Here is a 23,831-nt window from a genome sequence, read left to right as displayed (position 1 = left end):
AAACTAATTAAAATTTCTAGAACACTCCCACAGACAGTAGAATACACTTTTTTTCTTTCTCCAAGTGCACACAGAACGTTTACCAAGATAGACTATATCCTGGGTCATAAAATTAACTTTAACAAATTTAAAAGATCATACAAAGTATATTTTCTGAGCATAATATAATTAAAACTAGAAATCAGTAACAGAAAGATAAAAAGGAAGTTGCCAAACACTCGGAAATTAAACAACACACTTCTAAACCCAGAGTCCAAAGGGATAGTCTCAAAAGAAATTTGGAAATATTGTGAACTTAACAAAAAGGAAGTTATATTAAAAACATGTAATCACTAAAGCAGTGATTACAGGAAAAATTAGAGTCTCAAATGCTTGCATTAGAAAGGTCCAAAGTCAACAATCTGTACTTCTCTACCTTGAGAAGGTGCATAAAGATGAGCAAAGGCATGTAGGAGGAAACCCCAAGAGCAGAACATAATGAATATGAAAACCAAAAAAAAAAAAAAAAAATCAGTGAAACAAACATTGATTCTTTGAAGTGATCAATAAAATTGATAAACCTCTAGCTATACTGAACAAAAGGAGAAGGCAACAGCACCCCACTCTAGTACTCTTGCTTGGAAAATCCCATGGATGGAGGAGCCTGGTAGGCTGCAGTCCTTGGGGTCGCTAAGAGTCAGACACGCCTGAGCATCTTCACTTTCACTTTTCACTTTCATGTATTGGAGAAGGAAATGGCAACCCACTCCAGTGTTCTTGCCTGGAGAAACCCAGGGACGGGGGAGCCTGGTGGGCTGCCATCTATGGGGTCACACAGAGTTGGACACGACTGAAGCGACTTAGCAGCAGCAGCAGCATACTGAACAAAAACGAAAAAAAAAGAGAAAGTACAGATAACCAATATCAAGAATAAAAGGAGATATCACTGCAAACCCCACAAAGATTAAAGGTTAGTAAGGGAATGCTACAAATAATTCTACACACAAATCCAGTAGCTTTGATGAACCAGACCAACTCTGAAAGTCACAAGTTACCAAAACGCCACCATGAAGAGAGATGTAAATACAAATGTACAACCAGAAAACGTTCAGAAAATAGCAGAAGAAAATCTTAGTCACATACCAAGAGTTTGGCAAAGTGTTCCTGGATATGATACCAAAATCATGATTCTTAAAAGAAAAAAAAAAAGTGAGAAGTTGGACTTCATCGAAATTTAGAATTTTGCTTTGAGAAAGACAACACCAAAAAGAGGAAAAAACAGACTACAGAATGGGAGAAAGTACTTGTAAATCCCTATCTAACAAACGATTTCTAACCAGAATACTTAAGGAAAGCTTGAAACTCAACACTAAGAAAATAACCCAATTTTGAAAAAACAGCTGAAAGCCTTAGACACTTCATCAAAGAGGCTATAATGACAAACAAGCACATGAAAGGATGTTCAACACCATTAATCACCAGGGAAATGCAAATTAAAACCATGGTGAGATGTTTGTAAACGTTTCACTGTGCATGAAAGAATACCCACACACCTAATAGAATGGGTAAAATAAAATAAAAACTGACAATACCAACTACTGGCAAGGATACAAAGCAACTGGAACTCTTCTTACATGGCTGGTGGGATTGCAAAATGGTCCAGCCACTCTGGGAAACAGTTTGGCATTTTCTCACAAAGTTAAATATGCACTTCCATATGACCTAGAAATCCCATGCCATTTCTCTCCTAAAGAAACTAAAACATGTTCACACATGTGTACATGATTTTTTATGGCAGTTCTATTCATAATTGCCAAAAACTGGAAACAACTGGAATGTTCTTTGACAGATGAATGGATGAACAAACTATAAACACACAGTGAAACAGTACTTGGCAGTAGGAAGGAGTGAACTATTAATACACACAACATGAGTGCGTCTAAAAAGCTTTATGCTGAGTATAAGAGCCATTCTCTAAAGGTTGCATAGCGTAGCAACACCTTTATTGCTGGTTTGGTTCCGGAGTGAGTCAGATGAATTTTTTGGTTTCCCAGTGCACATAAAAATTATGTTTTCGCCGTAGTATAGTCTATTATATGTGCACTGGCATTATGTTTAAAAATTAATTTAAAAATGCTTTATTTTAAAATGCTTCATACCTTAATTTAGAAACGCTTCATCCTTAATTTAAAATGCTTCATCGCTAAAAAATCCTAACCATCATCAGGGCCTCCAGCAAGTCATAATCTTTTTGCAACAGTAAAAATTGGTGTCTTCCCAGGCGGTCCAGTAGTTAAAGCTTTGCCTCCCAGTGCAGGGGATGTGAGTTTCATCCCCGGTTGGGGAACTAAGATCCCACATGACTTTTGGCCAAAAAACCAAAACATAAAAAACAGTATTGTAACAAGTTTAATAAAGACTTAAAAAAGCTCACTGGTCACAGATCTGTGAATTTTGCAAATATAATGATAATGAGAAAGTTTGAATGTTGCCAGAATTACCTTCTCTAGTGGTTCAGCAGTAAAGAATCCACCTGCAATGCAGGAACCAGAGGGGACATGGGTTCCATCCCTGGGTCGGGAAGATACCTGGGAGAAGGGCATGGCAATCCACTCCAGTATTCTTGCCTACAGAATTCCATGGACAGAGATACCTGGCAGGCTGCAGTCCATAGGGTAGCAGAGAGTTGGGCACAATGAAGCGACTTAGCATGGCATAGAGACATGTAGTGAGCAAAATCTGTTGGAAAAAATGGTACCAGTGGCCTTGCTCAGTGCTGGGCTTCCACAAATATTTTAATTTGTTAGAAAAAAAAAAAAAACACAGAAAAACAGAATCTGCGAAGTAAATAAAGCAAAGCACAATAAAACAACATAAGCCTGTGTATCATTTCATTATATGACATTCTGGAAATGGCACATTTGTACCAATGATGAACACATCAGTCGTTGCCAAGGGTTAGGACTGGGGGGAGGGGTGGCCACAAATGAGTAGCAGAAGAGGGTTTGGGGATGATAGAACTTTTTTTTAGAAATATCTATGTATGTATTTATTTGATATGCCGGGTCTTAGTTACAGCCTGCAGGATCTTTGAACTCTTAGTTGCAGCCTGTGGGATCTATTTCTCGGACCAGGGATCGAACCCAGGTCCCCTGCACTGGAAGCTTAGAGTCTTAACCACTGGACCACCAGGGAAGTCCTGTGAGGGAATTATTTTGATCCTGATAGTGGTGGTTCTTCCACAAGTCTGTATGTTCAAACTTATAGAACCCATGCACAGAAATTTTATTGTATGTTAAAAATATTGAAAAAAATCCGCAAATAAACCAGACATACTGAGTCACTGGCATCCATCATTTTTATGTTTTGACTTGGGTAAATGTTATAAATTTGAAATAAACAAAAAAAATCAAAGAACATTCTATTTAAAGGACCCCCATGGGGAATCATGCCTCACAGCACATTTGTATAGCTTGTGTCTGTCTGGACTTTGAGTTCTGGCTCTTGAGTTCTGTGAGGTAGCTGTATGGGGTTCAACAAGTCACCTGTTACTTAAGCAGTGAAGTAGGAGCAGGGGTTTGGAGGGCATCTGTAATTGTTGCTAGGCTGTACTGGAATCCTCTTCAACCTTGAGATTCTGCTTTAGTGGGTCTGGGGTGGTGGTTCTGATCAGCTGCCACTTTAGGGAACATCCAGAGAAAGTCATCTCAAAGGTCTCTTTCAACTCTACAACTGTTACTTATATCATATACTGGGTTTGCTTGGAATTAAGGTCTATCTGTGCCACCTTCCCTGTGAATTGGGAATTGCCCCCACTCGGAATCTAGGCTAAGTTCAGCGGTGGTTTTCTTAGACTCTAGCTTTGTTTTCTTTTTTCTTTCTTTTTTAAAGATACAACTTTTAAAATAATTTTATAGGGCTTCCCAGATGGCGCTAGTGTAAAGAAACTGCCTGCCAATGCAGGAGACGAAAGAGATGCAGGTTCGATCCCTGGGTTGGGAAGATGCCCTGGAAGAGGGCATGGCAACCCACTCCAGTATTCTTGCCTGGAGAATCCCATGGATGGAGGAGCCTGGCAGGCTACAGTCCATGGGGTTGCAAAGAGTGAGACACAACTGAAGTGACTTAGCACACATTTATTTATTTTTGGCTCTGTTGGGTCTTAGTTTCTGTGAGGGCCTTTTTTTCTAGATGGGGTGATCAGGGGCTACTCTCCAGTTGCAGTGTGCAGGCTTCTCATCCCAGTGGCTTCTCTTGTTGTGGAACACGGGCTCTAGGACGCTTGGGCTTCAGTAGTTGCCCTTTCCGGGCTCTAGAGTGCAGGCTCAGTAGGTGTGGTGTGCGCGTTTAGTTGATCTGAAGCACGTGGAATCTTCCAGGACTAGGGATCAAGCGTGTGTCCTGCATTGTCAGGTGGGTTCTCTACCACTGAGCCACCAGGGAAGCCTTAGCTCTGTTTTCTTTCATCAAACCATTTCCCACATCAGTGTCACCTTGACCTTTCCCCCGGTATTTCTGCTCCTTCTTTTAGAGACCCAACCCCACTCCATGGCCCTTTCTCACACCCGTTTCTCTTCCATCCCCCAGCTTCCTGTGTCCAGATGTCCTAGCCTCAGACCTTCAGACACTTGGTTGGTCTCCATCTAGAGAAAACTGACATCTCGGGGATAATTGTTCAGACCCTGCACACTATCCAGGTGGCAGGTAACAGAGCAGATGAGGAGAATGGGCTGTATGCTGGGAGAAACCAGTGACTTAGTGGTGTCTGACTCTTTGCAACCCCCTGGACTGTAGCCCGCCAGGCTCCTCTGTCCATGGGATTCTCCAGGCAAGAGTACTGGAGTGAGTTGACATTTCCTTCTCCAAGGGATCTTCCTGACTCAGAGATTGAGCCTGGGTCTCCTGCACTGCAGACAGATTTTGTACTGTCTGAGCCACCAGATGGTGGACCAAAGGTGCAGGACGGGGGCAGGGTCACAGGGGCAAAATCAGGCATCTGTCTCATGCACTGAGTCAAACATGTCCTCTGTACTCATGCACCCCACTCTCATAATTCTGAGCTATGAATCCGTGTCCCCACTGCCAACAGGGCCTGGAAAAAGGCCCATTTTGCAAAGCAGGACACGGATTCTAAGAGGTGAAGACTCTTCCCTCGGGCTTGCTCCTGCCGGTCTGTACTCCTAATTTCACCCCTCTCTCTAATTCATAGTCTCCCACCAAGTCTCAGACTCTCCCACCCTGTCATTTTCTTGGGTGGGGGAAATCGTCCAAGTGAGTCTGGCCACGTCCTCTGGACACCTGGCAGGTCGAGGCTGGGTCATGGCGACTGATCCATTTCAAAGAGCTGACCCGGAATTGAAACCTCAGCATTTCTCCTGCATGCTTTCCTGCTCCCTGACCCTCACCCGCCATGGCAGACAGGTCAGGAAAGTGCCAGGGGGCTGGTTTTAGGGCATTTCATTCAATTTTGCTAGTGCTTAGTTTCCCACCATGTATCTTAGCTGAAGAATACCATCACAGGCCTTGCAAATATGAGCTGGGTTTGCAAAGTGGTCATCACCCAGGAGCTGGGAGCAGGGGTGAAAATTGATTTATTCATGCATCTGAAGCCAGGACCCAATGGCAATGCTTGTGAAACCCTGGATGACTCACCTGGATTGAAACCAGGGCAACCCTTGGCCTGCTCCAGCCCCCACTCAGAACTGCGCCCAGAAGCGTGGGCCCTGGAGCTGGAATCCAGGTTGAGAGGTTGGGCTTGAGCTGCAGCCTGAGATGTTGGAGTGAGAAGGGACACCCATAGCTGCGGTCCAGGGAAGGGAGGTCTTGCCCAAGGCCACATGGCTGGGCTGGTGGCAGAGCTGAGCCAAGGAGCCTGGGGGCGCCTCCAGGCTCCCATGGGAGCCTCCTCCCATGCTCTTTCACCTGCTGCCTCTGGAGATTGACGACAATTCTTCCACTCCCAGAGGAAGAAAGGGGTGAACTGGACAGGGCACAGGTTACACTGGAAGTTGAAGACTGGGGATGCTTTGAGCTCCAACAATTCAGCATCCCAGGTGGAGATGAACTCTCTCCTGTTTGACTTCTGGGATTTCTGGATTCTTTTCATCACTGGTTGGTTCCTTTGACCCTGGAAGTGCATCGAAAGTGGCTGGGTGACTAAGACTTAGTACCCAATCTGGACAGGACATTAGTACTTGGTTGCTGACAAGCTCACCTTCATCTGCCCGTTGTGTGTCTGGATAAATCCACTTGAATCTGTTTGCCCATCAAGGACACGGGAAAATCTCCTTCCCAGAGAGGACCCGGTGCTGTTTTTGCCTTTGATTTATCAACTGACAAGGGCAGTAGATGTTTATAAAGCAGAAACCACCCTCAGACTCTCATAGGCACTCCCCATCACTGGTGAGTTCCTGGGAGGGACAGGGTGACCCATTTGCTGAGCCAGGTCAAGCAGGAGCCAATGTCTTGAGAAATTAGAGCTCCTCAAGCTGGTCCCGAGCTGCTCAGGTTCCAGGTTAGCTTTCTTCCCTGGGCTCAAATTCTCAACAACTGGGGCTGGAGGTTTTGAAGAACGCTGCTGCCTCGAGTTCCTCCCGTTTGAAGACCGGAGTGGGGTCCTTCCTGCTCTGTACCCCAAGTGTTCCTGCCTACAGTCTAGGCAAGAAATGCCCAAGCTACAAGGGGCAGAAAACTTGCCGGACACCTACATACATGCTCTGCCACCCCCTCAAAAGCGAGGAAGCCTGCAGGACAGTCGCCGTCAGTCTCACCCCCAACCCAGCCTGGCCACATGCACTGCTGCTTTTCATGAAGCATTGACAGCCCCACTGCGGGACCATTGCCGTGCTGGGCTTGAACGAGAAGGCCACGCATGGAGCTAGAGGGAGGTAAGGCAACTAGAGAAGGAAATGGCAACCCACTCCAGTATTCTTGCCTGGAACAGTTCATGGGGTCGCAAAGAGTTGGACACGACTCAGCGACTAAATACAAGGTGACTAGGAGACAGGAGGGTTGAAACTGAACATGGAAGAGATCAACAAAGCCAGACACAACACCATAAATCAACTATACTTCAATAAAATACATTAAAGGAAAAAAAAAAAGTAAAGCCAGACACCTACTTGGTCTTTTTTCCATTCTCCTTTATTTCATAAACACCTAGTTACAAGTTGCACAAATCAAAAAATAAAGGCAGAGAGGGTGTGGGGAAGACCTTTGTGATGTGAAGCGGGTAGGAAGGGAAAAAGGGATGGGGACAGGTCCTTTCCCTCCACACACAGCCCTGGATGAGGGCTGTGGCCCCTACAGTAGGGGATCTGAGGAGGAGGTGGGCAGAGAGCCAGAGTCACTGGGGCCCCTAAACCCAGAACTCACCCTCAAAGCCCCTTCAATGCATGGCAGGAGCAGAACGAGGAAAGGAAGGAGATTCAGAGACGGAGTAGCAAAGTGAAAAATCAAGTCATTGTGGTAAAGAGGTTAAAGAAGGAAAGGAAAAAGGGCAGTGAAAGGTTCTCCCTGAGACCCCCAGGGAGGGGCTGGGGCCAGCTTGCCTGTTAATTTAATATTAAATTGGGAGTGGGAGTTGAAGGGGAAAAGTTATCTCAGGGGATGACATCTCAGCCTCTCAGCTTGTACCTGGAGTGGGAAACAGAAACACACAAATTAAAAGGAAGACAAGATACAGAAGCGAGGAGTTCTGTCTTTCTGTACCAATTAGAACAACTACTTGGGGGCTTCCCTGATGGTCCAGTGGCTAGGACTCTGTGCTCCCAATGCAGGGGACCTGGGTTTGATCCCTGGTCAGGGAATTAGATCCCACATGCTACAACTAAAACTTGGTAATAGCCAAAATTAAAAAAAAATTTTTTTAAATAAATACAAAAAAATAAAAATAAAAAACCAACTTCTTCTACCAACCAAGGTGGTGGTTGCTGGGTACCTAGGCTGCTTCTGCCGCAAGGCTGAGTGATGCTCACATACTACACGGCCTCACCCCGTCCTGTCCCTGCCCGCCCGGTGGTACTTACAAGAGATACAAGAGAGGCCGAGGGCTTAGGGCCCTCACCAGTCGTAGCGGCGGGACTGTCGGGATGGGGAGTCCTCGGGTCCCTGTATAGCCAGGCGGGGAGGCCCCTCAGCCCTTCGTCCTCCGCCCCCGGAAGCCTCATGCCTCCGAAATTCCAGAGGGCGCTGCTGCCGGAATCGGGAGGTCTCCCTCCGCCACTCGTCATCAAACGCCGCGGCCTCACCTGAAGAGGACAGAGGCGACCACACGGGGCACCTGAGTACCACCCAACTTCCCAGGCAGACCCGCGCCCGATGCAGGCTTGAGCCACAGGCTCTGAGACCAACACCCAGGGAGAAGGCTGAAAGGCCTTGGGGCAGGGAGCGGGTGGGGAGGGGACAGGCGAAGTTGGATTCACCATGGTTTCCCAAGGCCATGAGTAGGAAATCAGGAATAGATACTTAGTTAAGAAGCATAGTCCCCCCCCCCCCCAAAAAAAAGAAGCATAGTCCCATACACACCATAAGTATTTAATAAATGTTGACTGATTTGAAAGAAATAAAGACGAGAAAGGAAGACACTGATGGAATAGGGTAGATTACTATCAATATCTGACTTAGGTGACAGAGTTTGCCCTCCCCAGTGAGGCCATCTCCTGCACTGACTTAGCCCTAAGCTGACAGAGGCTCCAAGTAAGTGAAGAACGTGGAGCTCATCCATAATGTTGCCCAAGAAACAGGTACAGAGCTAGGGAGCATGCGTGAGGGCTCAGTCGTGACTGACTCTTTGCAGCCCCATGGACTGTAGCCCACCAGGCTCCTCTGTCCATGGGATTTCCCAGGCAAGAATACTGGAGTGGAAAAAAAAAAAAAAAAAAAGAATACTAGAGTGGGTTGCCATTTCCTTCTCCAGGGGATCTTCTCGACCTAGGGATCAAAGCAGGGAGAAAAAGCTGCCATTTCTCAGCTCATGAGATGGGGGCTGGTGGCAGGAAGCCGGCAGGCTGGAGCTGGAAGGGGGCTTACTCTCGTCCAGGTTGATGTAGTCCTGCCGCTCCTCCTGGTCCCCCGTGCGGTGGTTTCGGGAGCGCTGGAGGATGTGAGCCCGGTCCCGGATGTGATGCCCGATGGACATCTGCTCCAGCCCGCTGTCGGAGTCGCGCACGGTCCGCCGGGTCTCCCGAATCTGGGGGAGGTGGAGCGCCACATGCTCACTGGATCCTTCCAAACCTGGCTATGCCAGCCCGGAAACACCACCCGGGACCCCCTCTTGAAAAGAGCCAGCCAGGCCACCCGACCGTGCCTCCCTGGGATAGGAGGAGCCCTCCAACTCACCCCGCCTGGGGCCGAGCGCATCTCTGACGTCTCTTGGTAGACCTTGGGGGCCCCGTCGCCGGTGTTGGAGTAGGAGATGACGGTGGAGGAGGAGAAGGTCTGGCAATTGCCTCCGGCTGTCATGTGCTCCTGGGAAGGGAAGGGAATGGCAAGGCTGAGTGAGCAGGGGCTGGCTTCTGGAGCAGGGATCCCTCCCTGTAGCCTCGGAGCAAATGTGAGGACTCACCATCACCCCACCCACCCCCACCCCCGCCCCCGCCCAGTCCCTCTGAGTCCAACAATAAGCCAGGTGGACCTGGAGGAACCCAGCTTTAACTGCCCATTTCATGAGATGCCGGCCGCTTTCCACTCAGGACCCCTGCGCTCTCCGGGTCTGGCCATCTTATCCAGCTTGCACGTCTCTGTGAACACGGCCTTCCCCACTCCCCACCAGGGACTCGCCAGGGGAGGCGGACACAAGACCCTTACCATGTTGCCGATCATGTCGTTCATCATCCCAAACATGTCCATGAAGCCACCTGACTGGAGCAAAAAGGAAACAGAGTCAGGTTGCTGAATTCAGGCTCCCACAGGTCACCTGGCTACACCATCCCTCTCTCCCCTTCCTTCACATCTGGCAGCGGCTCTTCCTCATTCCTCATGAGCAGGAGCAGGACAGGTGTGCCTCTCTCCACGCTTCTCTTCCCACCCACCCCGCCCTCCTTCTCAGGCTCTGCGGCTACTAGGATCCCACCTTTTTCCTCCTACTTTTAGGAAGCGAGTCTGTGTTACTGGAGTTTAACCTATAAAGAGGTTGGTTCTGAAGCTGTAGAAAAATCTACACATCATCTCTAGTTGGCCCTCCAACAGCACCTCCCTCCTCAAAAGAAGACATCTTGCCAGGCAATTATATTTCCCTAATGGGCATGACTCCTAGAAGCACAGGAGTCAGTAAATTAGTGTCATCAGCTCATAGGACTCAGCACACAGCAGGCCCGGAGATCTGTGAGCACACGAAGACTCTAGGGTTACCAATTAGCCTATATTTCAGACAGGCAAATTTGGAACTAATATCTAAGGGTTACAGAGCATGTTTGAGATGGACGGATGCAAGGAGATGAAAACTTACCATTCCCAGCATTCCAAAAGGGGAGACAGCCCCAGCCTACGGGAACATGCCAGGAATAGAAATTAGAGGCCACATGCGACCTCACCCTCCCAAACCAAGCCCATGGCCTCCCTTGCTTTTTTCCATCCTCCTCTCAAAGGAGCATCACAAAGCCTGTCTTCCACACCCCCTTCCCCACTCCTAGAAGGCATGCCACTTGCTAAGTCAGCCAACATGCAAGAAAAATAAAGCACTGCATTAACCACCCTCCCACCTTTCCTTGACTCTCAGGTCTGTGGCGGCACCATTACCTGCATCCTCCGGCTGGCAGGCCGGGTCCCTGGCAGATTGCCATCTGTGATGCTGAGGAAGGGGCTATATCCAAAACCTCCTGACAACATCCGGTTCATGTGCTGACGGTGAATGGCAAAGGGGTCCCTGTGCAGGGAGAGTACAGAGCAGATGGCAGAAGGGGCAGCGGTCAGCACCTCCCCGCCACCCCCCCCCCAAGAAAAGAGCCATAGGGAACCAGCAGCACAGACATCCCCTCCAAGTCTAAGCTGGAGCTTAGAGTGGCCACCCAGGTGTGATCCAAGCCGGCAACGGGAGCCCAGGTGTCTGTCTCAACTACTCAGGGACTAAAGTGGACCGATGTGTGCTCTGGGGCAAGATGGGGAGGGGATACTCACATCAGGAACATGGGGTCCTCGGGCTCCACATCCCTCATGAAGCGGAACATCCTGATTTCAGCTCCAGGGAGCTCCACACTGTGAAGATGTGGAGGCTTAAAGGTTGGAAACGGCCAGGCTTTTTTGCACACCCGCTCAGGGCAGGGGCTCTCAGAGCGTGGTCCCTTCCAAACACTGTAACTGGCCCCCAAACTCCAGGGAGACCCTTCTCCAGGTGTTCAACATCAACCTCTAGGGAGAGCAGAGCTCGTCAACCCTCTCTCCGAAGGAGGACCGTGGAAAATTTTCCCGAGCCTGTTTTCTGCCTCCCCCACTCAGAGCCATCCTCTTCCCAAAACCACGGCCAAAGCACACTCCCCTAACCCCCGACGCCACCTTTCCGGATGCGAATCTCAAGAGCCGCCCCCCACCCCCGCCCCATAAATGACCCCAACCACTCCGCTCCCTTCTCACACCCCGGCCGCTGCCAGACCTCCCCCGGGTGGGCCTCATCATCCCCGCCGCGCCTGGCGGCGCCCCCTCACCCCGAACCCTGCTTTCCTGCCGGGTGAGCAGGAGAGGCAGGCTTGACCCGCTCCCCTTCCCGCATCCCAGGCTCCCGGGGACCCTGCAGCCCGGCTGGCCGCTCCCGCCCCGAACTGGCTGCCCGCTCCGCTCGAGCCTCACCGGTCCCCGGTCCGGGCTCAGCGGCCCATCCGGCCGGTCTCGCCTCTCGGTGCGCGGCAGGATCGGGGCTCGCGGCCCGGGACGCGGGACTGGTTCGGGCGTGAGCTCCTCGGCCTCCCGCACCACCTCCTCTTACAGCTGCCACCTCCGTGCACCCCCCGCGCCGTCGGCCCACGGAGCCCGAACCCCAGCCAGGCCCGGACGGAAGTGACGTCACGACGGGACAGCCCACCCCAGGCCGGGCCTGCGGAGCTCCGCCTATGGGCGGGCGTGGGGCGCACGCGGGGCCGGCTCCCAGGCCTAGCTGCTGGGGGCCGCGGGGTCCTCCGGGACTCGGGGAGCGGAGGCCTCGTTAGTAACCTTGATTTGGGTTCTGTGGCCCCGAGGAGGCTCCCTGTCAGGGTGTGGGGGAAGGAGCAGCGGAGTCCATCGCCGGGAGGGGAAGAGGACGGGGACAGGTTCCCCCGGGCAGGGCAGGCTCCCAGTGGGTGACGAGGTGGGGCGGATCCCTGGGAGAGCTTTCAGCAGATTTCTACCGGGGAAGCGTTCATTCCGAGCGGGAGGAAGGACGGCAATGCTGCGGGGGAGGCGCTGGGGCCAGTCCCCTCGGGAGGAGGCGCGTTCCAGGCCGGGGCGGCGTCCTCGGAGTGACGTAGCGGGAGGAGGTGACAGTGCTGCCTAGGTCTTCCTCTGGCTTCGAGAACTCGGGCTGGGGCACGGAGGATCCAGGCTGGGGGTCCGGCCGCCAGATGGCGCCCTTCGGCCGGGCTGGAACTGCAGCCCCTGGGGATCTGGCGTTGGCGGGGCTCTGGGGGACCCCCCCCCGCCCCCGCCGCCCCCAGTTACCCTGCTGTGAGGAGTCAGACTGGGGAGAGAGTTCTGAAATCTTTTCATTGAATGCCAACCTTCCCTTTCTTTTCTCTGAGTATCCTCAGGAGCTCCCAGTCCGCAATGATCTTTTTTGCCTCTAGTCAGTCAGGTTGGTAGGTAGGTCGAGGGAGAAGAAAACTCCCAGTTCACCAAAATCACCGAGGGGCCGAGTTGCGAACAGTTCCAGGAGACCTGACTCGAAGGCCAAAGGCTGACACTTTGACATACTAAATGTGTTGCATAAAATCCGGCTTAACTGGAGAGACGGGCCCTCCCCCTGGGTGTCCAGGGATTTGGGCTCTCCAGGCTGGACTTTAGACCGGACTCATCCAGACGCCAGCTCGCCTGGTTCTTTACACTGGCCGCTAGCCATGTTAGTGCTCTGTGGGCCTGACAGCCAGAGAGACTTGTTCCCATCACCAGCACTTCGCTGGAGAGGAAGAGGGGTTGGTCCCTGGTGACTCAGGAAAAGGTAGTTACGAGTGGGGCTGCCTCTCAGGTTTCTTTGGACTTGATTATTATTAAAGAGAGGAAAAAACAAAAATAATAGTGGCAACAGAGGGGAACAGAGACAGAGAAATTAGAAGCTGGCAGACTGGCAAAGCCAAAGAAAGAATAAAAGAAAATGTGTTTTCCATTGATATTTCTGGGGAATAGACTTGGTAAAAGTTTCTGTCTTCCAAATGCTCTATCTCTGAACAGTCCACCATGCCAGTGCCCCTTTCCTCTTGCCTCCAAACAAAAGCAGTGTGACAAGTGGTTAAGAGTTATCCTGGTCAGAGTTCTGCAGCCCAAACTTAGTGAAGTGTGGGCCTCACCTTCCAGCATCTCCGTCCCTGTTTCATTATGTCCAGCCTACCCAGAGTTGGATAGAAGATGCAGCTAGTCTTCTAGCCTTCTCCTTTGATCTTCTTCCATTACCTGGTGTTCTCTGTTGTTGTTTAGTCACTAAGTCATTTCCGACTCTTTGCGACCCCATAGACTGTAGCCCTCCAGGCTTCTCCGTCCATGGGATTTTTCAGGCAAGAATACTGGAGCGGGTTGCCATTTCCTCCTCCAGGTGATCTTCCTGACCCAGGGATTGAATCTGTGTCTCCAGTGTCTTTTGTATTGTAGGCAGATTCTTTCCACTGAGCCATTGCGGGAAGGTGCTTAGAGCTCTTTTTCTTCTTCCTTCCAAGACTTAAGAATCTGATATCGGGGACTTCACTAGCCATCCAATGGTTAAGACTCTGCTTTCACTGCAGTGGCCATGGGTTCCATCCCTGGTCAGGGAACTAAGGATCCAGTATGCCACAAGGCATAGCAAAAAAAAAAAAAAAGAAGAAAAAACAGAAAACTCTGATATCAGTCATTTTTACTTTTGCATGATTTTTAATCAATCACCTCCCCTAAGAATAACTACAAATGACAGTTTAGCATCCATGACACAAAGGTCTAAACCTAGGCTTTCTCTCAGGTTAAAAAGAGAGCTTTGAAGAGGTGGGGATGAAGGGGGAGATGCAAGAGTTCATTCTCAGTATGCCCAGCAATGGACTATATAGGCAGCCATCCACTCCAGGAATTGAAGGAATGTAATTTTACAAGCCACCTTTCTCCAGAGTTTGTATCTGTTTTCCTTCTCTGTCACCTTCCTATTCCTTCCCTTCCCTCCCCTACTCACTGCCTTCTCTTCCTTTCTTCCTTCTTTCCCTCCTTCCCTTCATCCCTCCTTCTTTCCTTTTTTTTTTCCTTTCCTTTCTTAAATATGTCTCTGTCTCGTAAACTCTGATGAACAGAAATTCCTCAGTCATCAGAGTTTCCTATAGATGATAAAATGTAGGAGGGAGGGTGTGCCCAGTCCCGAGTGAGGCTGAACTTGAACAGGATAAGCATTGTTGGGAGGAAGAGAAACAGTTTCTCCTCACTGCTTTATGTGATGAAGCCAAAGTTGGGACGTCCTTGAGAGGGGAAAGAAAGTGTTAGTTGCTCAGTCATGTCAGACTCATTGTGACTCCATGGGCTGTAGCCCACCAGGCTCCTCTGTCCATGGGATTCTCCAGGCACTAATAGTGGAATGGGTTGCCATCTCCTTCTCCAGGGGATCTTCCCAACCCGAACCCAGGTCTCCCACATTGCAGATGGAATCTTTACCATCTGAGCCACTAGGGAAACTCAGAGGGGAGATCTAGGTCAGAAGAGTGCCCTTGTCATTTCTGAGGTCTGGCATCTGGAACAATCCCAGGGCAGCTGGCTTCTGGGGTGATGGTGGACTTAGGGGACACTGGATTCCAACTTGAGCTAACATGAATGGGTGTGACTGAGTGTATGTGTGTGTGTGTATCGGAGGAGGGAGATAAATCCTGACACTGAGCACTAAGTTGCCCCAGGAAGAGAGAGTGAATTGTATAGTGGACACCAGATCAGAATGAGATTGAAAAATGGCTTAGGAACAGTTTTATAAGTCCAGCTTTTCAGTTTGTTTTACATCCATGTCCACTCAACAAATATTTATTGAATACCTACTGTGTGAGGCTTCCCAGGTGGTGATAGTAGTAAAGAACCCGCCTCCCAATGCAGGTAACATAAGAGATGTGGGTTCGATCCCTCAGTTGGCAAGATTCCTTTGGAGGAGGGCATAGCAACCCACTTCAATATTCTTGCCTGGAGAATCCCAAGGACAGAGGAGCCTCACAAGATACAGTCCATGGGGTCACAAAAAGTTGGACACAACTGAACGACTAACACTTTCGTTTTTTACTTTCCAGTAGTTAGAATTCAGTGCTTTCGCTACTGTGGTCCCAGGTTCAATCCCTCGTCGGAGAACTAAGATTCCCTACAAGCCATGAGGCACAGCCAAAAATAAATAAAATAAAAACAAACAAAATTTTTAAATGACTCCAGGTTTTGTTTTTTTTTTTTAATCTGGGCAATCTGAATGAGAAATAAATGACCATTCTGTATCAGGACAGGCTTGAGAACATATGGAAATTACGTCTAGCTGAAATTGTGATCCTGACCACGTGGCTACACAGGGTAACTGAGTGGACAGTCTTCTCTTTATTATTATTTTTTTAATCTATGTATTTTATTTTACAGCCACGGCACATGGCATCTTAGTTCCCTGATGAGGGATCAAACCTACGCCCCCTTGCTTTGGAAACACAGTCTTAACCACTGGACCACTAGGGAAGTCCCACAGTCTTCTCTTTAGATTGAGCCACCTGAAGCAGGAGGAGGACAACAGGAATACAGGAATCCTGAGGCTAGTTCGACTATCAGATATGAGATGTTGGATCATCTTGGGTAGATATGCTAATATTAATGGTTGGCATGAGCACTGGAGTTTTAAGTCTTAAGAACTTCCTGTTGTCCCTTGATCATTTCAAGGAGCCATCCCTAAGGAGGCCATGTATCTCATGATTAACATGGGCTTTCAGGATTGAAGTTTGTGCTACCTGTGTGGTGAAAAGTGAAAGTGAAAGTCACTCAGTTGTGTCCGACTCTTTGCGACCCCATGGATAGTCCATGGGATTCTCCAGGCCAGAATACTGGAGTTGGTAGCCTTTCCCTTCTCCAGGGGATCTTCCCTACCCAGGGATCGAAACCCAGGTTTCCCACATTGCAGGTGGATTCTTTACTGGCGGAGCCACAAGGGAAGCCTGTGTGGTAGTTCCTGTCAATAAACATTTATGGAGCTCCTATTATGTGTCAGGCACAGAGCAAGGTGCTGGGGATGAAAGACAAATAAGACATGGTCTCTGCTCAGCAGGGTTCACAGCCACAGTGAGGTGGCCAACATGGAGTCGATGATAATCCAGGGATGAAAGCCGCCATAGAAAGATAAAGATGTATATTCAAAGCGGAAAGGTGGTTCAGAAAATGGAAAGGGTGACTTGGGAACTGGGGCGGGGCAGCCAGGAGAGCATTCTAATTTTTTGGAGGGGGCTGCCCCGTGATCATGTGGGACCTTAGTTTCAAGATCACAGATCAAAACCACACCCACTGCATTGGAAGCATGGGGTCTTAACCACTGGTCTGCCAGGAAGTCCCCAGGAGGTCATTTTAGGTTGAAGGTAAGATCAAAGCAAAGGCATTGGGACTCCTCTGGCCATCCAGTGGTTAAGACTTCATGCTTCAATGCATGGGGCATGGGTTCAGCCCCTGGTTGGGGAACTAAGACCCCACATGCTGTGCAGTATGGCCAAAAAATAAATTTAAAAAAGATAAAAGCAAAGGCACAGAGGTAGGCTCCATTGGGGAGGAGCTATGAAGAGTTAAAAAAAAAAAATGCCAAAGCAAAACATTTGAGGCAATCTTGGTGATAGCCAAGGCTACAGAGGTTACAGGGACCAGATCTTGAAAAGCCGTATTTAGTTCTGGACTTTATCATTGGCCTGGGGAAGCTATCAGGAGGTTTTATGGAGGGAGATGACAACAGTCTATTTGTATTTTGGGTAGAAAGGCAGTTTATACATTTCAGCAAACATTTCTGAGCTACAATACGCCATATACCGAGGTAGGTGTGAAGATCCAAAAATTCTTAAATCATTATTGAAAACCCAAATGAATTAAGCTTAAAGTCAAGTGAGTGATGTTGACCTCTGGAGCAGGGGCAAGACGGCTTGGAGAGAAGAGAAGGAGCTCAAGGAATCTTTAGAAAGTGAAATGTGAGGGATCTAGGGAGGGAAAGAGGAGGCCATGTCTCAGATGACCCCTTGGCATGAATGAATGGGTGGAGGACAGGACCTTTAACTGAAATAGAAAAACGGAGGAACTGCAGTTGGAAGGTGTGGGGTTGAGGCACTGTGGAGGATCCAGGGAGAGAAGACCGAAGAGAATTGGAGTCATGATTTGTGCTCAGGAGTGAAGCAGGCACTGGAAGAGGGCATGGCAGCCTCCTCCAGTATTCTTGCCTGGAGAATCCCATAGACAGAGGAGCCTGGTGGGCTATGGTCCATAGGGTCACACAGAGTCGGACACAAATGAAGCGATTCAGCATGTGTGCATGACCAAATCATCTCCTAATTTCTCAGTTACTTAGGTTTTTTGAGGAAAAGTATGTTCATTCCCCCGAGCCACCTGGAAGGGATTAGTTGACCCGGCAATCATCTCCTCCCAGTTGTGAAATCCTCTCTCGGCCTTTTACCTGCTGTGCAAAATAAGCCTCTAGCTGTCACTCCTGGTCCGTGTCCCCTAGCCTTTTCTATTTTTTCATAATAATTTAGTTTACTTCTGAGTATTTTAAATATAAAGGAAACAAATATAACAGTTTTGTTTCAGAACTCGAGGTATCAACCATTAAAAGATGGGGATTTTGTAAAAAAAAAAAAAAGTGGATTATTGAATACTTACAGTGTTTACACCTTTAATATTAATTACACATAGTTTTAGAGGATGGAAGTGCACAAAATAAGGAGCTGTTAGAAACATCTTCAAAGTGGGAACCACAGCAGATGGAACTGTGGTACTAGACATCCACCCCCAGTGGTGGTGGTGGTAGTATAGCTGCTCAGTCGTATTTGATTCCTCCAACCCCATGGGCTGTATAGCCCCCCAGGCTCCTCTGTCCATGGCATTTCCCAGGCAAGAATATTGAAGTGGGTTGTCATTTCCTTCTCCATCTCCTTGCCTTTTCAATTTCACTTTCCTCTCCTCTGGGTCAGCCACATAGTCTATTTCATCTGTGAAAATGTGGAAATGCTGAGCAAACATGCATCTGTTGTAAAGTACATGACAAGAGTGACCCACATGACCCTCCAACATGGCAGCCAGAGTTGCTCTTGACTTTTCTACCTACTGAACACCGGGATGGAGATGGAAAAAGAGACAGAAAAAGAAAGGAGGTTTAGGACCAAGGTCTGAAGTGGTGCCGCACCATATGGTAGCCACTAGGCACAGATAGTATTTAAATTTAACTAAAATTGGGAATTCCCTGGCAGTCCAGTGGTTAAGACTCAGTGATGTCACTGCTGTGGCCTGGGTTCAACCCCTAGCCAGGGAACTAAAATCCCACAAGTCAATTAGCACAGATGGAAAAAAGAAAAAAAAAGAATGAGACAGACTTATTTTAAATAAATAATACATTTAATTAAAATTAAATTAAAAAATTCAGTTCTTCAGTTGCACTAGCCACATTTCAAGTCGGCAATAACCACACATGGCTCGTGGCCACTGTACTGGACACTATAGATACAGAACAGTCCCATCACCACAGAAAATTTTACTAGACAGAGTCAGAAAGCATTTATAAATACTACCTTCTTCTGGACTTTTTTGAAGGCCTGTGAAGGCTTTTAGAAGAAGGGAAAATTGGATGAAGGTAGTCAAAAGGTATAAGCTTCCAGTTATAAGGTAAATATAAGGATATAACATACAACGTGATAAATATAATTAGCAGTGTTGTATGTTATACATGTAAGAGTTCTTAATGAAAAAAAACTTTAGTTAATTTGATATCTGGATTTGATGATGGATATTCACTATGCACTAAACTTGGCCCTTCCCTGGGTAAAGAACCTGCCTGCCAAAGCAGGAGACATACGAGACAGGAGTTCAATCCCTGGGTCAGGCAGATCCCCTGGAAGAGGGCATGGCAACCCACTCCAGTATTCCTGCCTGAAGAATCCCATGGACAGAGGAATATGGTGGCCACAGTCCATAGGGTTGCAAAAGAGTCGGACACAACTGAATCAACTTAGCACACATGTACACATGTTCACTAAAATTATTGTGGGTATCATTTCATGGTATATGTAAAGTCAAATCATTATGCTGTACACTGTAAACAAACAGTGCTGGATGTCAATTATATCTCAGTAAAACTGAAAGAAAAAAAAGAAAGAAAAGCACACATAAAGGGGAGAAACTGAAAGGAGGGCAGCGGAGAATTGGCAACATCGAACTCTGAGTGTAAAAGTGAAGGAGGTCATGAAGGATGGCACAGAGGATAAGAAAAGTCAATTGAAGAATCTAGAGGAGAGCTATGATGATAAACCGATGATTTTTTAAAAGTTTTTTTAAAACCTTATTCATTTTTGGCTGCGCTGGGTCTCTGTTGCTGCACAAGGGCTTTCTGCAGTTGCAGTGAGCAGGGGCTACTCTTAGTTGCAGTGCTCAGGCTTCTCTTGTTGCAGAGCATGGGCTCTTAGGTGCATGGGCTCAGTATTTGTGGCAAGTGGGCTTAGCTGCCCCGAGGCACGTGGAATCTTCCCAACCAGAGATCGAACAAACATACCCTGCATTGGCAGGCAGATTCTTAACCACTGGATCACCAGTTCAGTTTCGTTCAGTCGTTCAGTCGTGTCCAACTCTGTGACCCCATGAATCGCAGCATGCCAGGCCTCCCTGTCCATCACCAACTCCTGGAGTTTACTCAAACTCATGTCCATTGAGTCGGTGATGCCATCCAGCCATCTCATCCTCTGTCATCCCCTTCTCCTCCTGCCCCCAAACCCTCCCAGCATCAGGGTCTTTTCCAATGAGTCAACTTTTCGCATGAGGTGGCCAAAGTACTGGAGTTTCAGCTTCAGCATCAGTCCTTCCAGTGAACACCCAGGACTGATCTCCTTCAGGATGGACTGGTTGGATCTCCTTGAAGTCCAAGGGACTCTCAAGAGTCTTCTCCAACACCACAGTTCAAAAGCACCAATTCTTTGGCACTCAGCTTTCTTCCTAGTCCATCTCTCACATCCATACATGACCACTGGAAAAACCATAGCCTTGACTAGACGGACCTTTGTTGCCAAAGTAATGTCTCTGCTTTTTAATATGCTATCTAGGTTGGTCATAACTTTCCTTCCAAGAAGTAAGCGTCTTTTAATTTCATGGCTGCAGTCACCATCTGCAGTGATTTTGGAGCCCCCCAAAATAAAGTCTGACACTGTTTCCACTGTTTCCCCATCTATTTGCCATGAAGTAATAGGACCAGATGCCATGATCTTAGTTTTCTGAATGTTGAGCTTTAAGCCAACTTTTTCACTCTCCTCTTTCAATTTCATCAAGAGGCTTTTTAGTTCTTCTTCACTTTCTGCCATAAGGGTGGTGTTATCTGCATATCTGAGGTTATTGATATTTCTCCCGGCAATCTTGATTCCAGCTTGTGCTTCCTCCAGCCCAGCATTTCTCATGACGTACTCTGCATATAAGTTAAATAAGCAGGGTGACAATATACAGCCTTGACATACTCCTTTTCCTATTTGGAACCAGTCTGTTGTTCCACGTCCAGTTCTAACTGTTGCTTCCTGACCAACATGTAGGTTTCTCAAGAGGCAGGTCAGGTGGTCTGGTATCCCATCTCTTTCAGAATTTTCCAGTTTATTGTGATCCACACAGTCAAAGGCTTTGGCATAGTTAATAAAGCAGAAATAGATGTTTTTCTGGAACTCTCTTGCTTTTTTGATGATCCAGCGGATGTTGGCAATTTGATCTCTGGTTCCTCTGCCTTTTCTAAAACCAGCTTGAACATCGGGAAGTTCACGGTTCACGTGTTGCTGAAGCCTGGCTTGGAGAATTTTGAGCATTACTTTACTAGCGTGTGAGATGAGCCAGAGAAGTCCAAAACCAACAATTTTTGATAGAAAGGAAGCTCAAGAGGAAGTAGGAAAGCCATAGAAATTTTGACTGTGATGCTGATATTGTAAAAGACAGACTGACCACCAGGATGCCAGTAGTTGCTGAGAAGACCCCAAGTCAGAGAGAGGCCCCCCATACCCTGATGCATGCCCTGTGCTTCCACAGCTGCCCAAGGAAGGAAAGCTGAGAGCGCTCTGAGGCAGAATCGAAGATGTGGTGTCAGGGTTGGGAAGTCAAGGATGTACTAAGCTCTTGCTCCCGGGTGCCTAGCCTTGTGCCAGACACCATTCTCAGGAGGAGACATCAGTAAGGGTCGGGGAGTGGGGAAGGCAGTTTGGAGTTGGGAACAAGGGGTCTAGAATCCAGAGAGATCAGGGAGGTACCCCAGAAAAGGAGCACCCCTGGACACGGGACGGGGTGCGGTCCGGTGCAAGACAGTGCTGGATACCTGTCCTTTTTCAGGTTTGTACTTTGAATAGCCTCTCCCATCTCTTCCTGGAGGGCAGGGAGGGACCATATCTTTTCCATTCAGCTTTGTGTCTCCAGCGTTGGTGAGGAAGCAAGCGAGTGCAAAAGCGAAAGTCATTCAGTCGTGTCTCACTCTTTGTGACCCCATGGACTACACAGTCCAAGGAATTCTCCAGACCAGAATACTGGAGCAGGTAGCCATTTCCTTCTCCAGGGGATCTTCCCAACCCAGGGATCGAACCCAGGTCTCCCACATTGTAGGCAGATTCTTTACCAACTGAGGCACTAGGGAAGCCCCATCACCAAGAGGGAGCTCAATAAAAGTTTGCTGAAATTCAAGAGTCCAAGCTTGCTCTAAATGCCAAAAGCACCTAGAAAACTCAGCACTGTTGTAGTTCACACAGATGCGAGTAGAATATAATGAGGGAGACAACTTGACGGGGCATGTTCCTGACAAACGTGGCTTCATGTTATCATGAAGATGATTTCTTGGGGCTTCCCTGGTGGTCCAGCAGTTAAGAATCTGCCTTCTAATGCAGGTTCAGTCCCTAGTGGGGGAACTAACATCTGACATCCTTCTACTACTGAGCCTGGAGAAGCTCAACAAAGATCCAGCACAGCACAGAAAAGAAAGGAAGAAAAAGGAAAGATGATTTCTTTAGAAACACTCCTGCAGGTAACATATTCAAAGCAAACTTGACCAAAGTTAGGCTGGCTGAAATCTCTAGCCGTCTGTCTCCTCTTGACTCTGACTCTCCACTGTCTTGGGTTTTGAAAAAAAAAGAGGTTTTTTTTTTTTTTTTTTTTTTTAAGCAAAGGAAAAATGAGGAATAGCAAATGAGGTCATTGGGAGTGGAGTGAGATGAAGAGCATAGTGAGGAGTGGAGGGGTCCAGCTTTTAGGTTTCTATCCTCCCACCCTTGAATGATAGCTAACTAGGCCTTCCTTAGCACTTAAACTAACAGATAAATAGGCAAGTTAGGAAAACAACAACAACAAACACCAGGAAGTTGGAGAGGGGGAAGAATTCACTTAAGAATGAGATGGAAATAGTTGGAGTTGAACTTCTTCATAGTGGTGAGGGAATTGCCAGGATGTCTGAAAGCAGAGTTTCCAGGGGGCTCAGGCCTCCCCTTTTCTCACTTGGCCTCCCTTTTTCCACCTCCAGAAAATGTGTAAGAAGCAGAACTTCCCCCCATTCAACTAGTGGAAAATTCTCTGTTGAGCCGTGGAGTAAAAGACCTCTAGAAGCAGGCGAGGCTCCACAAGGCCTCAGAAATGATGCTCTGGAAAGGAGCAGACAGACAGGCTGGTATCAGTTAACTCTCGTGGCCCCGGAGGCCCAGAGACCAACCCCAAGGAATAGGAGGTGCGCTTTCAGAACCCCACTCATTCCAAATTCATCCTGATTGTCCTGTCTAGCTTTCCTCTCCTGAAGCCAAGACTTCGGGAGGCTGATCTGCTGTCCAACCAGTGAGCGAGGGCTAAGGGGTGCTTCTCTCAAGCAGGAAGGGACTTAGATCCAGGCCTTCTGCTTTCTAGATCTTTTTCCTTTGGTCCCTGCGGACCCTAGTGTCCAAACTCTTAGATTCTCAAGGCTCTCCCTTGGGCCTTGGGGCAGGATTCCCATTCTCTGCCTCTCCATCTCCCTGGAATTTTCCACTGCAGCTGCCTCCGCTCCCAGACACCCCTCCCTGGGCAAAATTCCCGGCTCCCTCCGCCTCCCCTTCCCTAATCACACCTCGATCCCACCCCCCGGCCCTCAAGCCCAGCCCACAGTCCAACCCACAGTCCACACTAACCCAAGTGGTCCCAGTTAGAGAAATGGGAGGCCAGACCCTTATAGAAGGGTGAGAGGGAGGGTCCCAGGCTCCTTCCGGGGCTGGGAGAAAGGACAGTGGAGGGGCTGGCCCCCTGTGGGGCTGGAGTGGGGGGAGTGGCCCTCCTCAAATCCCCATATAAGGCAGGGCAAGCAGTGAGGCTCCTGGATTGGCTGATTCAAATGAGCATTCCACCTGGCAACAGGGTTTCTATTGGCTCTCAGGAAAAATAGGAGGAAGGTGGATGGAGGTTGTTGGTGGCGGTGATTGGAGGGGGGGAGGGGAGTGGAGGTGACCGGAGTGGGGGGCGGTTACCAGGGCAACAGGGTAAGAGCCCAGCAGGGTGTCCGAGACAGCAGG

General features: G+C 48.5%; 1 protein-coding gene and 1 non-coding gene across 2 annotated transcripts; one reads left to right on the top strand and one right to left on the bottom strand.

Moving 5' to 3' along the window:
* Positions 1-7,104: 7,104 nt before the first annotated feature.
* Positions 7,105-12,313, bottom strand: MLF2 (myeloid leukemia factor 2). Its single transcript, XM_065942079.1, has 9 exons — positions 11,761-12,313; positions 11,095-11,172; positions 10,717-10,843; positions 10,427-10,462; positions 9,787-9,840; positions 9,319-9,447; positions 9,010-9,169; positions 8,007-8,228; positions 7,105-7,614 (listed from the first exon to the last, which is right to left on the bottom strand). Exons 2-8 carry the CDS (start codon positions 11,142-11,144, stop codon positions 8,041-8,043), a joined length of 744 nt encoding a protein of 247 aa, XP_065798151.1. The 5' UTR covers positions 11,145-11,172; positions 11,761-12,313; the 3' UTR covers positions 7,105-7,614; positions 8,007-8,040.
* Positions 7,715-7,787, top strand: TRNAG-CCC (transfer RNA glycine (anticodon CCC)). Its single transcript has one exon. It is a non-coding gene; the product is annotated as a tRNA-Gly (tRNA).
* Positions 12,314-23,831: the final 11,518 nt, after the last annotated feature.

Source organism: Muntiacus reevesi, chromosome 1 (assembly GCF_963930625.1).
Source record: "Muntiacus reevesi chromosome 1, mMunRee1.1, whole genome shotgun sequence".
NCBI lineage: Eukaryota > Metazoa > Chordata > Mammalia > Artiodactyla > Cervidae > Muntiacus > Muntiacus reevesi.
This window is presented reverse-complemented; position numbering and strand designations above follow the sequence as displayed.

What these genes read in the sequence shown, in the direction of transcription:
- MLF2 (XM_065942079.1), bottom strand. Translation starts at nt 11,144, where the DNA reads ATGTTCCGCTTCATGAGGGATGTGGAGCCCGAGGACCCCATGTTCCTG. An exon ending in ACGACATGATCGGCAACATG is followed by an intron (nt 9,448 to 9,786) that starts GTAAGGGTCTTG and finishes TTCCCTTCCCAG; the next exon opens with GAGCACATGACAGCCGGAGG. An exon ending in TGCGCTCGGCCCCAGGCGGG is followed by an intron (nt 9,170 to 9,318) that starts GTGAGTTGGAGG and finishes CACCTCCCCCAG; the next exon opens with ATTCGGGAGACCCGGCGGAC.